The sequence below is a fragment of the Ceratotherium simum genome, chromosome 39, assembly GCF_057802395.1.
Source record: "Ceratotherium simum simum isolate JZ-2026a chromosome 39, ASM5780239v1, whole genome shotgun sequence".
In the NCBI taxonomy this organism is placed as follows: domain Eukaryota; kingdom Metazoa; phylum Chordata; class Mammalia; order Perissodactyla; family Rhinocerotidae; genus Ceratotherium; species Ceratotherium simum.
Window position 1 is genome coordinate 14,297,054 of NC_141938.1, and position 17,283 is coordinate 14,314,336.

The window sequence follows — 17,283 nt, forward strand, 5'->3', positions numbered from 1 at the left end:
CCAAGGCTTCTCCTAATCACATGAACTGTGTAGGGAGCATCTTGTTCTCTAGTAGTGGGCCTGTTTCCTGTCCCCACCCTGACAGGTTTAACACCAAACCACAAATGGAGGGAACTTCCTTCCCTGGTTGCCTTGTTGAGATCCTGCAGTGACCCTGCATTTCTAGTTTCTGGATACTTCCACGATTGAAATCATGTGAATGTATTTGGCAGTTTTTATGAGTTTTCTCTTACAGCTGACTGCTCTCTGAATGATAAATGCAGTGCTCTAAGCTTATAACAGAGCCTCTTCACAATAGACCTCCTCTGTCACATTGATAAATTTATTGACCCTCATGATGACAATTCAGCATTTTTGCCAAGAAAGACCCACTTAGTTAGCTGGTGGTCTCAGCATATCACTTAACAACTTTCCTTATGATTATTGGAGTTTGCTATATGTCCTTGAATTTTAAACTTCTCATGCTAACACTCAGATCTGCTCTAGACCTTCTACAGACACCAAGGTTAGGGTCGCTCAACATATTGAAATGACAGATAGGGCTTATTTACCTGGACATTCAGGTAACTGTATGAAATTCCCGGGCAAGAGAACTGTCTGAGTCATTTCTCAGATGTTTCAGGAGTCTGACTGCCTCCTTGTTGCTAAAATTGTCTGCCATGCACAGAAGCCAATACTGTGGCACCAGCTTTTGAGAAAAGAAGCAGATTTATTGTGAGATCAGTTGGCAAGGACAAAGGAGGGAGGGCTCAAATCTGTCTCCCCCATCTAGGGTTTGGGATAAAATTTAAGGGATTAGGGAGGGCAGGGATTATGCAGAAGCACTGACAGGACAAATTTTTAAAAAAAATTTTTTAATGTCATAATAGTTTGTAATGTTGTCAAATTTTAGTTGTACGTTATTGTCAGTCACAATATAAATGCATCCTTTCACCCCTTGTGCCCACCCCCCACCCCCCTTGCCCCTGGTAACCACCAAACTGTTCTCTCTGTCCATGTGTTAATTTTCCACATATGAGTGAAATCATGCAGTGTTTGTCTTTCTCTGTCTGGCTTAGTTTGCTTAACATAATATCCTCCAGTTCCATCCATGTTGTTGCAAATTGGATGATTTTGTCTTTTTTATGGCTGAGTAGTATTCCATTGTGTATATATACCACATCTTCTTTATCCACTCATCAGTCGAGGGACACTTGGGTTGCTTCCACTTCTTGCCTATAGTGAACAATGCTGTGATGAACATGGGGGTGCATAAGCCTCTTTGGATTGTTGACTTCAAGTTTGTTCGATAGATACCCAGAAGTGGGATAGCTGGATCATAAGGTATTTCTATTTTTAATTTTTTGAGGAATCTCCATACCGTTTTCCATAGAGGCTTCACCAGTTTGCATTCCCACCAGCTGTGGATTAGGGTTACCGTTTCTCTACAGCCTCTTCAGCGTTTGTTGTTTTTTGTCTTGGTGTTTATAGCCATTCTAACAGGCGTAAGGTGATATCAGTGTAGTTTTGATTTGCATTTCCCTGATGATTAGTGATGTTGAACATCTTTTCATGTGCCTATTGGCCATCTGTATATCTTCCTTGGAGAGGTGTCTGTTCATATCCTCCTGGCAGGACAAATTTTGATTGGAATGCCTTTGAACAAGACCATTTATGGCAAGGTATGGAAAGGAGCCTTACCACTGGATCTTCTTGGACCATGCACCTGTGGATCTTGAAAAGGTTCCAACTTTGAAGTTCTTGGTCCTTTGTTTTTTTTTGGCAGTTGGGGGAGCCTTTGCTTCTGACTGTTACTGTAGGTCAAAATCCTCCCCTCCGGGCATGCCTCAGCTACAGGACTTGCAGTTTTGTCGCGCTGTCCCTGCCAGATAACTTAGACATACTGTTATGGATGTGATAGGGCCAGTTTGAACCAGTCCTGTGGTTACAAACTGTGCTGTAACCTTTATAACACTGACTCCTTGGAATAACCATCAGAAAAAACGGGAAAGAAGGTTTTCTCTCATGTGGGTCATGACTTGCTGGGACGGGTCCTTCCCAGCAACATGGGACTGAACAAATCTATGCTGGATAAGCAATGCTTTCAGAAAGAATTGTCCATTAAAGGAGTTAAACGTGAAATATGAAACAAAACGGGGTGATAAGTGCTTTAAAATGGAGCCGGGAAGCCATTAAGGAACAAGATTTACATCAGGCAGAACATAAACTTTGAACTGAGTGAAGTCACAAATACTCCGAGAACTTGGCAGGAAAACGGCAGCTCATCACAGTGGCGGGCTGTTGCCTCCCTGGAGGTAGCCTTAGCCATTGATTAAGATTAGCCAAGACCAGCTTTCTCCTGCCCACCCTGATTAACATTCTTTCTAAGGCAAACTTTCCTCTTTTGCCTTTATTTATTTTGTTTATAATTTTTTTTAATTTATTTTTTCTTCCCCAAAGCCCCAGTAGATAGTTGCATGTCATAGCTGCACATCCTTCTAGTTGCTGTATGTGGGACGTGGCCTCAGCATGGCAGGAGAAGCCGTGCGCGCCCGGGGTCCGAACCTGGGCCTCCAGCAGCGGAGCCCGGGCACTTAACTGCTAAGCCACTGGCCGGCCCTTCCTCTTTTGCCTTTAAAACCCCTGCCTCCGTGGGGGGTGGGGGGTGGAGACACGACACACAGAGGGGCTTGCTGCCAGACGGGGGAGGGGGGTGGGACGGGGGACCCACTTGAGCTTCGGTAACAGCACTCGTGGTCGTCCAGGGACGAGTCCTGCGCGCAGGGGGGCCGCGGGGTCCCCCTTCCCACCGGGGCGAAGGCCCCCAGACCGCAGGTTTGACCTCAAGTCCCAGAGGAGGAGCGGGGTGTCCGTGTCAGATGTCATAGGTCAAAACCGAGCCCGACCCAGGCTTGCAGGCGGTGACATCAGTGTTACCTGTCTTTGCTCTGAAAAAAGGGTCACACATCCGCGGTGACTGCGCCCCTGGGCCGACCACGGGGGTCACCGCGCCCCCTGTGCCGTCCTGTCCCGTCTGCTGCCGAGGGGCGCTCCAGGGAAACTGAGTCAGGACTTCCCGTTCCAGGAGGAGGACGAGGAGGGGCCGCGGAGCTGCAGGCAGATGCAGCATCTCCCCGGCGGGAGCGGGTTCAGCTCGGGGCGACGACTCGGGCGCGCGGGTGCGAGTCCGGTGAGGAGACCGGGCAGGGAACGGCGGAGGCCGGGGACCCTCGTTTACGCCCCCCTCAGCCACGTGACCGCCGCCGCCTCTCACTCCAGGGACAGGAACACTGTCCAATCAGGGACGAGGAGGGCGGGAGCGGAGAACAGTGGGACTCAATCAGGGGAGAGAGGAGGTCTTGGGCACCGGACCAATCAGGGCCCGGTGGTGGGTAGGAACCATGTCCAATGGAAGTGCGCGCCAGAAATGCCGTCCAATCAGGACACAGGATCCTGGAGCCCCGTCCAATCAGAGCCGGGGGCGGGCGCGCTCGCACCCGCGTGGACGTCGCTCTCCTCCCGCCGCCTCCCCGCGCGCACCTGCACCGCGCGGCCCCCGGTGTCCCGTCCCCGTCGCTCTCGCCTGCCGGAGCCGCGGGGAGGACGCCCGGAGAGTCCGGAGCGGGCGGAGATGGTGAGTGCGCGGGCCGGGACCGGGAGGGGCTGGTGCGAACCGGCTGGAAGCGGCCGCGGGCCCGGGTAGTTCTCCACTCCCAGCCGCCCCCCACCCCCGAATCCTCGGCCGCGGGGAGGGTCCCGGCTCCCGTCCCGGCCCCGCGTGGGGTCCCGGGTCCCCGGTCCTTGGCCGGGCGGGGTCGAGGGGGAGGGACGCCCCCCCCGGGCGGTCAGGGCGGGGGCGGTGGGGGGCGGCGCGGGGGCCCCGCCCTGGACCTGACGGGGGAGGCCGTGCGGCCTGGGGGAGGAGACGCTGCTCCGGAGACCGGGGGCCGGGCGGGTCTCAGGTCCTCCAGCGCCGACCCCCGGAAAAGGGCTTTTCCCCGGCGGGGCCGGAGGGGAGCGGGACGTCTCGGTGCTGGTTCCCGCGGGGCGGGGAGTCGGGGCCTGGGGGAGGACAGAGGCTGAGAGAAGTCGGGTGAGAAAGGGGCGGTTGTGAACACGCGGTCAGGCCTGTGGGAAATGAACAATCCGAGCTCAGAGAGACTTGCACACAGGAGAAGTCCTGCAGGGGCGGGGAGAGGGGACAGTGCCCCGGGGGCGGGGGCTCTGCAGTGGGGGAGGGGCGCTCTGGCCTTAAGATCTGCAGGCGTCTCCAGAGTCGGGCGGAGTGTCTCTGTGCAGAGAGGAGCAGACACGACCAGGAGAAGCAGGCGTGATGTTGGGCTGGCAGGTCCCTGAGCCCAGCCTGTCCTGGGAGGGGCTGTCTGCTGACCAGGCTGAGGGCGGCCGCAGCTCAGGGGTCTGCGGGGGGAGAGAGGCTGAGCCAGTGGGGCCAACGCGCATTCGTTCTGCTTGTCGGTGGGGACGAGCAGTTCAGCTGGTTATTGATGAAACAGAGAATGGGGATTTGGGAGCGTCTGTGTCTGGTTGTGTCGTGGGTAGACAAGGAGGGACTTTTGTGTGCGTGTTATCTAAGTCCTATGGGGAAGGGGCCCTTTCTTGAGACCTGTGGGTTTCCAGAACACAAACGGGTGCGGGGAGGGGTTCCTCTCACCTTCCCTGGATGTTTCCAGGAGCCCAGGGCTCGGGGAGGATTCCGCATTGTCACCTGACACCTGTGAGCTGCCCCCTCTGTGTCCCGCCCAGCACGAATAGCTTTCTCTTAGTCCAGCCTCAGGTTCAGCAGGTGTGAAATCACTGGTTTTTGCCTCGTCTCTTCCCCGTAGTGAGGGTGTCAGTGTCTCAGGTCTCTGCCTGTTCTGCTGACTCGTGTTATTCCGGGGCATTCCAGAGACGCGGCTGCGGAGAGTATCTCAGTACAGAGAACGTCCTCTCTCCCAGGAGAATTGTGAGGAAAGTGGGCTCAGTTCTACACTTTCCTGGGACATGGGTGGAGTCATGGCTTAAGGAGGTTCATGCAGGGTGCAGAGTTTGTGACACTGTGTGGTCCTGTCCTATTAATAGCTGGTGGTCAGAGAGTAATGCAAATTCTGTGCAATGTGATCTGTAACCTGACGTGTTCAATTCTGGTTCCTTGATTTATATTTTGTTATCATGAGGATGATAGTCAATTCTCATTTAAATGATCCTGGGGGATGGGCCGGCCCCATGACTTAGCGGTTGGGTGCCTGCACTCCACTGCTGGCGGCCCAGGTTCGGATCCCAGGCGCGCCCTGTCGCACCGCTTCTCCAGTGGTGCTGGGGCCACGTCCCACATGCAGCAACTAGAACGATGTGCAGCTATGACATACAACTATCTACTGGGGCTTTGGGGCAAAAATAAGTAAATAAATAAAATTATAAAAAAATAAAAACATAAACGATCCAGGGGTCTTGGAGCAGGTGCATCTCCTGGGCTGGGGACAAGCTGCCCCTAAAGCTAATCCTGCGTGGGAGGTGAAGGAAGGGGCAGTGGGGTCTTGCTGGGCTTCCCCCCTGCAGGTGACTCCACCCCCAGAACCACCGCAGAAGGAGCTGTTGGTGCTGAGAGCAGCCACAGAGCAGGGGCAGGGAGACCCCCCTGCAGAGGTGCTGGGGGCGGGGTGGGGCTGCCCTGGGGCTGTGTCCTGAGGGTCGGTTTTGCATCCTCCATAGAGTGGGTGGAGTGAAGTGTGGTGTGTGCAAACTGAGTGACTCTGTGAAGGTCAGACTTGGGGAAGCTCGTTGGGTTCATCTGCTGCTGGAAGGATTTATGGAGTGAGAGTTCATACGGGTCAGAACGTGATCTCTGAGCGTCTCCTCGGGGAGAGTTGAGGCCTGGAGGGGGGCGTTTCCACACTGAGGAGGGGGAGCAGGGTGTGGGCAGCTGCTGAGTTCAGTCCCCAGGGGTCTCAGGGTCCTCTCACTCCTTCCCTGGGAGGGGCCACCCTGGCTCCCTCTCAGCAGGGGGGCCGGGCCCCCAGCTCAGGGTCAGGTTCCACCTTGTGCCTTCGGGTGGCCGTGTGGGCTGTGGAGCGGGTGCTGGTCTGAGTGGGCTCACGCTGGGCTCATCTTCCCGTCTCCTGACGGGCCTGCAGCTGGGTGGCCCCAGGGTGCTCGAGCATTCAGACTGCTGTCCCACTGTGTGAAGGTGTAAGGTTTGTATCTTCTTGGTTGGTTGGTGGCGTCTCCCAGCTGCTGCCCCCAGGGTGACCCGCTCCTGGTTCTCTGTGTTGCTCTCTGCAGCTTTACATCTGGGTCACCCGGGTGCCTCCTCCCTTCCGGTCCTTGTGGGGCCTGGGTTTTCTGAAGTTGACTTTTTCCTTTTGTTGGCAGTGCTGCTGCAGTCATTCTTGTGTGTGTCTCCAGGTGCAAATGGGTCATAAATTTTTACACATTGCAGAAAAATTGCAGAGTTGTAGATTTGGATAAGTTTCAATTTACTAGGAAATGCAGCTGGAGGAGTGTGCGAATCGAATGTCCTACTGACACACACGTGTGTTTATTCCACGTCATTTCCAGCACTTGGAGCTAAGTAACTTTTGTCCATCTCGAGTGTGTGAAACGGGATCTCCTGGAATTCCATATTGGTTTGTACTGATTCCCATTGGGGTGGAGCATTTCTCGTGTGGAATTTTGAAACCAGTGGACAGGTAGCCATTGATGGTTAAGTAGCTAGTAACTAGTTTTTTTGCAGTTATTAATTATAGGTTCTCGTTTGCCCGCCCGTTGTCAGTCATGCTGCTTAGGCAATATATTATTGGACTCCCATTGGGTTCCTCACAGATAACATTTCCCTGACACTTGGGTCACCAAAGTGATGGATGCCTGAGTTGTTTCTCAGGAACTAAGGGTTGATCACTGTCTGGCTAAGCGTGGTCGAGACACCAAACCACCACGTGGGCCTGCAGGGGTGTCTGATATGTGAACTGCTGAAGTCAGGGAGCCACAGATTCCACCTCAGATCATGTGGCCGCCATTTTGTGAACACGCGTCGTGTGAAGACCTGTGAAGCTTCACTATGCTTGTGCGGATCATCCATTACCTCACTTTTCTTTACCTTTAATCATTTATCCCCACACTTCAGACCACCTGCCTCCTACCCCATAAATATCGGTAATCCCCATTTTCGGGGAGGCCTCTTTGAGATTTGTTCTCCCTTCTCCTCGCTTGGCTGCCTTGTGGATAAACCCTTTCTCTGCTGCAAACTCATCTTGGTGATTGGCTTTTTGTGTAATGGGCAAAATGAACCTGGTTCGTTAACAATTTCATTTTCCTTCAGATGGTTTTCAGTTATTGTCTCACCTCTAATTCATTTGTGTGTTTACGGATTTATTATGATTTCTTATGTAGTCTGGACAGTCATCCTTTTTCATTTCTAGATATTGCACACATTTTCTCTCAGATTGTGGTTTATTATTTCTCTCTCTCTGTTCTACACTTTGATGGACTGTTCTTAATTTAGTAGACTTGAATTTCTGAGTCTCTTCTTTTGTAGCTTACTCTATTTTTTCCCATATAAGAAAACTCTTCCAGTTCTCAAATCATAAACGTGTTTTCCAGCAACTTCTCCTCAGTGTCCTACTTCCGTCTCTCACAGTTAAATCTACAGTGAGTTGGTTATTGTACGTGAGGTTGATAAGGAAAAGATGCATTATTGCCCTGTAGATACCCAGTCATCACTGCCCCACATGTTCAGTGTCATTGTCTCTCCCGCTGCCCGGCACTGCCTGCTCCGGGGCAGATCCACTTGCCAACATCAGGGGGCCTGGTTCAGGTGGTCTGGTTTTTCCATTGGTGTCTTTGTCCCTCTGGTAACACCATCCTGTCCTAATCACTGTAGTTTAAGAAGCTTTGACGTTTCTTAGGAAAAATCTCACCACTTAGTTCTATAGAAAATAGCAGATATTCTTAGAAGTTTGTCTTCCGTTTCAGTTTTTAGAAATAGTTTTTATTAAGTTCAAACAAAACAGAAACAACCCCAAAACAAACCTGGTTGTAGAATTAATGGAATTTTCTTAAAACCCGTGACGTATTTGGGAGAGCTGACATCATGGTCTCCTTTCTGAGGACATGGGCCATCTTTCCCTTTGTTCCATCCTACTTTGGTGTTATTCAATAACGTTTTGAAATATTTTCATTGTCATTTTCTATCCTATGTTATACATATTTTAGGGCTTAAAGAAAATTAGTTGTAATAGCAATTAGTTTTAAAACTCTATGTTAACAAAGTCTGTTTTAAAAATTTATTGTTCAACTGTTTGTTTCTAGTGATTCAAAATACACTGAGATTTATTTTCATAAGTTTGAATTCTGGAAACTTAGTAAAACTCTGATTCTATGATGATCTTCATATTCTTTTCAATTGTGACATACACGATCGTCGCATTGTGAATAAAGGGCAAGTTTTTCTTCTGTTACAACATTTTTTCCTGGGAAAATGACACCATTCGTTTTCTTTGTTAATGATTTTCAAAATGTAGCATGTACTATGTTCACCATTGGAGAGTTTTCTGTGTCTATTATTACAAAGAGCTCAGGGTGAGAAATGCATTTCCTTGCTGTTGGGTCACAACTTCAGGAGCTTCCCAGATGGAAACTGAAATTGGCTCCCTTCCTGGAGGACAAGGGGAGACCTAAGGGGCAGAGTTTAGGTGGCAGTTTTACTGAGCAAGGAAACTTAGGAGGTTTCTCTGACGCAGCTGAAAGATGAGTAATTTTCTGCTGCCGATCACCACATCTTAAAAGTTTATATAGAGACCTTAACTGTGCTCATTCACATGCACTGTCCGGATGGTCTCAACACCACATCTCTCTCTCAAGGCTGTGTCCCTGGGGCAGCTTCTCAGGGCTGTGTCCCTGGGGGAAGGCAAGGGGAACACACATTCCAAGCGCAGAGGATGGGTGGGGAGCCTCCAATTGCCTGGGTTCAGCTCCAGGGTCAACCCCCCGTCGCGTCTTCTCGATGACCTCTGCCAACAGATAACTTGAAAACACTCTCTGAAAAGAAACAAGACTTTAAATGTGGTTTTCTGTTAAATCATTTAGAAGACCTTAGTTATTAAACAACTGAAAACACAGATTAGAGGACTATGGGAATTTCTTTTCTTTTTTTTTTTCGGTGTATATATTATTTTAATAGGAATTCTTCCTCCCTCCCTCCCTCCCTCCCTCCCTCTCTCCCTTCCTCCCTCCCTCCTTGAGCTAACATCCATACTAATCCTCCTCCTTTTGCTGACGAAGACCGGCTCTGAGCTAACATCTATTGCCAATCCTTCTCCTTTTTTTCCCCCAAAGCCCCAGTAGATAGTTGTATGTCATAGTTGCACATCCTTCTAGTTGCTGTATGTGGGACGTGGCCTCAGCATGGCTGGAGAAGCGGTGCGTCGGTGTGCGCCCGGGATCCGAATCCGGGCCACCAGCAGCAGAGCACACGTACTTAACCACTAAGCCACGGGGCCGGCCCAATTTATGAATTCTTATACTCATTGTCTCCAACAATAGGAAAATGACAAAGGATCTCTGACGCTCATCCTGGTGTATGAAGCAGAGAGACGTGTTTCAAATAGCAAGTTCAATCTATCAATCTATTGATCTCCTTAAATGCATTTGGCAGTGTTTTAAATATTCTTCTCTTCCACACGCTATTGAGAGTGCTTATGACCACGCACATCTTGTTTCAACCAAGAGACAAATGTAGACGGATATCTATTTACTAAAGAGGAGCAGTTCACCTTCAGAAAATAAAGAACTGCAAAGAGGATTTCATATAAATGTCCATTGCTGGTATTTAATTTTCTGTGAAGCAGTTTCTGATTCAGGAATAAAAAGACGAGATGAAGACTTGATTTCAGATCAGAAGTCCATTAATAGGAATCACGTGGTGGAATAATTGTTCACTCCATATTTGCTCCATTGGGATGAGAGTTCGAAAAGGACTTTATATGCCTTTAAAATTTATCACATGTACTAGAATAAGATCTTATAAATTAACACTGATTATTATTCCTCATATTTGTCCGTTTTCAAAGCTGAGCAGGCTTCATAAAGTGCACTAAGGGTGACACGATCCCCTTTTATGAGGGCAGGTTTGTGAAAATAATTTACTACAACCACATCTCTTTATAAACTGTCAGCTTTCAACGTTTTTTATCTAAGACACATACCAAGAACTGTGTTTTATAAAAAGTCCCCTCCATACTCGGAAAGAGTCATGAAGAATTTTGTACCCAGTTTGTTTTAAAGGATATTCTTCAGGGCCAGCCCCATGGACTAGTGGTTAAGTTCAGTGTGTCCCATTTCAGCTGCCCAGGTTCAATTCCAGGCAGGAACCTACACCACTCGCCAGCGGCCATTCTGTGACAGTGACCCCCATGGAAAGTAGAGGAAGATTGTCACACATGTTAGCTCATGGTAATCTTCAGCAAAAAAAAAAAAATAAATAAAACAATAAAGGACGCTCTTTCCTTTTTTCCAGGTTTGAGCGCAATTGATCACCTTTAGAGCCAGTTATGTTGAAAGGCTTGTGAGCTAATAGAAAATACATATTGGTGTCTGCCCTCAGCCCCTGATAGAGTTCCTGGCACCCTTGGAATTTCCTGGGTGATAGGAGTGTCTTTTGTTCTAATGAGGTGACTCTGGGTGGGCTGGAAAGATGAAGCCATGATTAGAAGCTTGGAATTTTTAGCCCCAGCCCCATTCTCTTAAGAGAGGAGAAGGGCTGCAAATGAAGTTAATGATCAGTCATGTCCACGTGATGAAGCTTCCATAAACATCCAGTATGAGGTTCTGAGAGCTTGCAGGTTGGTGAACAGATGGAGGTGCAGAGAGCATGGCAGCTGTTATATGCTAATTCTGTGTTCATCATTTTGAGGAACTCCCAGACTGTCTTCCAAAGTGGCTGTGTCTTTTGCATTCCCATCAGCAATGTATGAGGGTTCCACCTTCCTCACATCCCACCAGCACTCGTTCCATTTTTATAGTGGGTGTGAAGAGGATCCGCTTGTAGTTGTGATTTGCATTTCCCTGGTGGCTGACGTCTAGCATCTTTTCATGTGCTTATTATTGGCCACTTGTGTTTCTTCTTTGGATACATGTCTATTATATTTCTTGCTCCTTATTTAATTATATTATTTACGTTTCTATTGTTTTTTATTTTTTATGGTCATATGAGTTTTTAAAATATAGTCAGAATATGAGTCTCCTGGGGTGGGCCCGGTGGTGCGAGTGGTTAAGTGCACACGCTCTGCTGTGGTGGCCTGGGGTTCGCCGGTTCGGATCCTGGGCGAGCAGTGACACACTGCTTGTTAAGCCATGCTGTGGTGGCGTCCCATATAAAGTAGAGGAAGATGGTTATGGAAGTTAGCCCAGGGCCAGTCTTCCTCAGCAAAAAAGAGGAGGATTGGCATTGGATATTAGCTCAGGGCTGGGTGTCCTGACAAAAAAAAAAAAAAAAGAATATGAGCCTCCTATCAGGTGTGGTTAGCAAGGCCCAGTTGTTACCCCAGGTGAAGTACCTGACCTCTGTAGCTGACATAGTTGGCATTCTTTTTTTAGAATTTGAGAACATATATTTTGTTTAAAAAAAATCTCTGATTTTTATTTCATGATAGTTTGTTCTTTCTTCCATGTGTGTTGTCATCACATAGTGTTCTAAACTTATTATAGGTGTTTTTTTTTTCTCGGTTAAAGTCACGTTTGGCTTTATTGCTTTTAGATCCTTCAGTGACTCTTGTCTGTGGCGTGATTTTCCTCGAATTCTGAGCACTTGGTTCTTTATTTAAGAGGCACTGCTGGCTTCACAGCTTCTTCAGGAGCCAGGCTCTCTTCTTACCCATCAGGTGTGCCTGGCCCCAAGCCTGGGCCCACGTCTGTGCCCACAGTGTCCACCTCCTCCTGGGAGGGGGTCGTGTCTCTACCTCTGTTGGAATGTATAGATGAGTTCAGGCCCCTCGACACTGTTGCCTCCAAGAAGAGATTGTTCAGCTCAGGCAGCACTGGAAATCTGTGTTCACATCTTGACGTTCTGGTTCCAGTTGTTGGAGCTGACAAGGATATAACTTTTGAGTAATCCAACTGTCAATTCCCATGTTATCTGAAAGATGACTTCATTTTTCAGTCGTTGTCTTAACCTAGAATCTGCTCTATCTCAGGAAAGCTGATTCTTACAATCATGCATGTATAAGTCTGTGTCAATTCTTGTGGTCACACTTTGCTTCAAATTCCAAGGACTTACCATCACTGCATATACTGCATTTGATTTGTCTCTTCGTTGTCATTTCCCACGAGAGTGTGAGATCAGGGGTCCTGGGAATTGAGTCCAGGTCCCTGACTCATCCTCCCACACACACTGCTGAAGCCGGGGCCTGACTGAAACGGAGTATGTGGGCTGTTTCAGGACTCGGTGGTCTTTGAAGATGTGGCTGTGGACTTCACCCCGGAGGAGTGGGCTTTGCTGGATGCTCCTCAGAGGAAGCTCTACAGAGATGTGATGCTGGAGACCTGCAGGAACCTGGCCTCAGTGGGTGAGGATGGCTTCATGCCTTCACTCAGTCTTTTATAGAAAAATATTTCTTAGGATTGTTCATTCTTATTGGGGTTGAGAAATGGGAATACGTTGAAAAAGAGAGAGACACTGTGCAAGCTTCATGGAACCATCTAGAGTCAAATAGCTTTTCCATGGAAACAAAGTTTGTGGTATTAAACAGATTTTTATTTCTGTTGAACAAAAGTTTCTCTCATTTTATAAGTGTGAGCTTCATCTCCAGTGTCACTTTGGGATAGTGAGAGCAGCTTTATGGTTTCCACTGTTGTGACAGACTGTGGTTAATACACAGTTGACATGGTAATTTTGCTACAATTAACTCCACACTTATCCCTCATCACTGGTCTTGAAGACAAAATATGGTGCAATCTCATGGAATGTTTGTTCCCCTCCATCCTCCCTCATGGTGAGCTCTTCTCCATGAGCCATCAGCAACTGCACACTGTCAATCTCCCCTGGCAGCTCAGGCCATGGAGAAAGTCTCCATGTAGGGCCTCTGTGCCTGTGAACACCAGGAGAGCAACCACCCTCGGGAGGAACAGGTTCTGGATGAGGGAATGATGTTGGGACGCGTCCATTAGAGACATGACACAGTCCCTGTTTGAGAGGGTGACGTGTCATTTACCTGCTTCCCTGTTGACTTTTCATCCATCCTCGCTCCCTGGGCAAGACATTCTGTATCTCCTCTTATAAAGGGAGCATTTTGGGGTATGCCTTTTGCCCAATTCCTTTCTCCTTTGCTTTTCTAATAATATTTATACCAATATGACTCTCCATCTCTTTTGAAGTATTTTTTTGTGAACAGGGCTGCAATTTGACTCATTTCCCTACTCTTGCCGAGGTCCCATATAGCTGAGGTTCTGAGAGTTTTTCTTTGCTCACATCTCCATTCTTCCTTATAAAATTTATTTACATTGTTGGATCAGTATTTTAAAGAAATCCACACGTTGTCAATTTTTTCTTTTTATCCCACCATTTGTTTCCCAAGAAATTAAATTATGCTACCAATTCTTGCAGATTGTTACACTCAAGTCAAAACCAGCAGATCAAGTCCTCAGCGGAGTATTTTGGAGAATAATATATTCAGTAAAGGGAACATAGTAACATTCACAAGAAGTGGTTCCTGGTCTGCTTTTGGAGAAAACCGGAAGTTTGAGAACGTTGGAGGTGTGCACCAAACCCAGGAGAGGCGTATGAGGTGAGTGGCATTCCCACAGTAGGAAGGGGGGGTCTCAGCAGAGTGTTATACTCTCTTGAAATTAAAGAAAAAGTAGAAACTATTCAAACAATTGTGGCCTCAGAGGACTTTCACAAGACAAGCTTTTGATAAGTGTGATGTACGTATTGAGCATCTGACAGAATTCATTTGTAAACAATGATCAGGAAAGCCCATATGTAGTAAACACTGAAAATTATGGTATATTTGATCTCTCAGCCGGAGCATTAAGCTTGTTCCACTTTGTAAGAATGAAGAAAGTGAAGAAAACACACCCACTCTTGGAAAATGGCAAATATGCAGTTAGAATAGTCATTGATGACCATTAAAAAATCTTTAATGAAGAAATTACTTATGATCAATCTCTAATGAATGGTGTGTTTACTATTTTGAGCAGCAGTCATTTGGTGGAGACTCTCAGTGAAAAGAATGAAGGTGGTCACTGTGGCGAAACCCTGGACCAGATTACAAATCTTCCTGTGCATGAGAGGTGTCTGACTGGAGTGAAACCTGATGAATGCATGAAGTGTGGAAAAGCCTTCGTGGGTTGTTCTCTCCCGAAGAATCCACAAGGATCTCACACTGGACACAAACCTTATCCATGTGAGGAATGTGGGCAGCCCTGCACTTGTGTCTCATGCCTGAGCCCTCACGTGGAAGCAGACGTTTTAGAGAAACCCTGTAAAAGACCTCAGTATACTGAGAGAGCATCTAGGAGAAATGTGAAGAGTCTTGGTAGTAAAAAGTGTTTTGAGTGTAAAAAATGTGGAAAAACTTTCACTTGCCCCTCGTCCTTACAGGAACATGAGAGACGTCACCATGGACAGAAGACCCATATGTGTAAATTATGTGGGAAATCCTTCATATGCCGTTCCCACCTTACACGACACGTGAGAACACACTCAGGAGCGAAATCCAGTGAATGTAAGGAATGTGGGAAAGTCTTCAGTTGTTACTCTTCCCTCCAGGGACACATGAGAACGCACACTGGAGAGAAACCCTATGAGTGTAAGCATCCTGGCAAAGCTTTCAGTTATCGCAAATCTTTGCAAGAACACAAAAGAGCGCACACTCGAGAGAAACCTCATGTCTGTGAGCGATGTGGGAAAGCCTTCAGTTGTCCCAGTAGCTTTAAAAGACACATTAAATCACACAGTGGAGAGAAGGCCTATGAATGTACAGAGTGTGGGAAAGCTTTCCATTTTTGCTCATCTCTTCGAATACCTGTCAGAACACGCAGTGAAGAGAAACCTTATGAATGTAAGGAGTGTGGGAAAGTCTTCAGTAGTTCCTCTTCCCTCCGAGAACAAGAGAGAACACACAATGGGGAGAGACTGTGTGAGTGTCAGCACTGTGGGAAAGTCTTCACCACTCACTCCTCGCTTCGAGGACATATGAGGATACACACTGGGGAGAAGCCCTATGAATGTCAGCACTGTGGGAAAGCCTTCCCCTATCGCTCCTCCCTTCGAGGACATGTGAGGATACACACTGGGGAGAAGCCCTATGAATGTCAGCACTGTGGGAAAGCCTTCACCTATCACTCCTCCCTTCGAGGACATGTGAGGATACACACTGGGGAGAAGCCCTATGAATGTCGGCACTGTGGGAAAGCTTTCACTTATCACTCCTCCCTTTGGGTACATGTGAAGAAACACAGTGGGAAGAGACCCTATGAATGTCAGCACTGTGGGAAAGCCTTCACCACTCACTCCTCGCTTCGAGGACATATGAGAATACACACTGGGGAGAAGCCCTATGAATGTCAGCACTGTGGGAAAGCCTTCAACACTCACTCCTCGCTTCGAGGACATATGAGAATACACACTGGGGAGAAGCCCTATGAATGTCAGCACTGTGGGAAAGGCTTCACCACTCACTTCTCGCTTCGAGGACATATGAGTATACATACTGGGGAGAAGCCCTATGAATGTCAGCACTGTGGGAAAGCCTTCATCTCTCGCTCCTCCTTTCAAGCGCATATGAGGAAACACACTGGGGAGAAGCCCTATGAATGTCAGCACTGTGGGAAAGCCTTGACCACTCATTTCTCGCTTCAAGGACATATGAGTATACACACTGGGGAGAAGCCCTATGAATGTCAGCACTGTGGGAAAGCCTTCATCTCTCGCTCCTCCTTTCAAGGACATGTGAGGAAACACACTCATGAGAAGCCCTATGAATGTCAGCACTGTGGGAAAGGCTTCACCACTCACTTCTCGCTTCGAGGACATATGAGTATACACACTGGGGAGAAGCCCTATGAATGTCAGCACTGTGGGAAAGCCTTCATCTCTCGCTCCTCCTTTCAAGGACATGTGAGGAAACACACTGGGGAGAAGCCCTATGAATGTCGGCACTGTGGGAAGGCCTTCATCTATCATTTCTCACTTAAAGTACACATGAGGATACACACTGGGGAGAAGCCCTATGAATGTCGGCACTGTGGGAAAGCGTTCACCTGTTACTCTTCCTTTCGTGTACATATGAGGAAACACAGTGGGCAGAGACCCTATAAATGTCAGCACTGTGGGAAAGCCTTCATCACTCACTGCTCCCTTCGAGTACATGTGAGGATACACAGTGGCGAGAAGCCCTATAAATGTCAGCACTGTGGGAAAGCCTTCCCCTATCAGTCCTCCCTTCAAGGACATGTGAGGATACACACTGGGGAGAAGCCCTATGAATGTCAACACTGTGGGAAAGCCTTCCGCTGTGACTCCTCCCTTCGACGACATGTGATAATTCACACTGGGGAGAGACCCTATGAATGTAAGCAGTGTGGGAAAGCCTTCAGATATCCCACAGACCTTCAGGTGCATGTGAGAACACACACAAGGGAGAGACCCTATGAATGTCAGCACTGTGGGAAAACCTTCAGTCGTCACTGCTCTCTTCACCTACATGCCAGAACCCACAGTGGAGAGAGACCCTATGACTGTCAGCTGTGTGGGAAAGTTATCAGATAGCCTCCACACTTTCAATGTCATCTGAGAACTCACAGTGGGGAGAGACCATATTAATGTCAGTACTGTGAGAAAGTGTACACATATCCTGCATCGCTGTATAAAGACACGTTGGAGAGTAAGATGTGCATCCAAGGACAGAGAAATCGCTATTCTTAACACCTTGTTGTAAATGCAAGCAAACACACTAGAAAGATAGTTTTTGATAGCAAGATTGTGGGAAAACTTTCAGGTGTAGCACTTCACTTATTTTGTTTATGAAAACTCAGGTCAGGACAAATCTTTCAATGGTTATAAATGTGGTTTTGCCTTTGTAAGTGTTTCCTTAGTCTGTAGTTTAAGTTTCTTAGACGTGTCTCATCTTTAGTTTGGATCCCTATTGCATTGATTTCTAGTTCACGTTGGTGATATGAACACTGAAGATAATAAATATCTTTTTATTTCTCAATATCTGTACTGCATAGATTTTGTTTTCTTGGACTTTAAATAGTTGAACAGTTGTATAACCTTTGTGTAATTTACATTAGAACATTTTTTGGACT

The 17,283-nt window shown here is 47.7% G+C and overlaps 1 protein-coding gene across 2 annotated transcripts; it reads left to right on the forward strand.

Moving 5' to 3' along the window:
- The first annotated feature begins 2,783 nt into the window (after nt 1-2,783).
- Nucleotides 2,784-17,189, forward strand: LOC101403271 (uncharacterized). 2 transcript variants are annotated; one of them, XM_087425767.1, is made up of 4 exons: nt 2,784-3,613; nt 12,413-12,539; nt 13,577-13,757; nt 14,173-17,189. In XM_087425767.1, exons 1-4 carry the CDS (start codon nt 3,101-3,103, stop codon nt 16,742-16,744), a joined length of 3,393 nt encoding a protein of 1,130 aa, XP_087281893.1. In that variant the 5' UTR covers nt 2,784-3,100; the 3' UTR covers nt 16,745-17,189. The 2 variants fall into 2 exon arrangements, with proteins under 2 accessions (XP_087281893.1, XP_087281894.1); XM_087425768.1 differs by lacking the exon at nt 12,413-12,539 and having other exon boundaries at nt 3,342-3,613.
- Nucleotides 17,190-17,283: the final 94 nt, after the last annotated feature.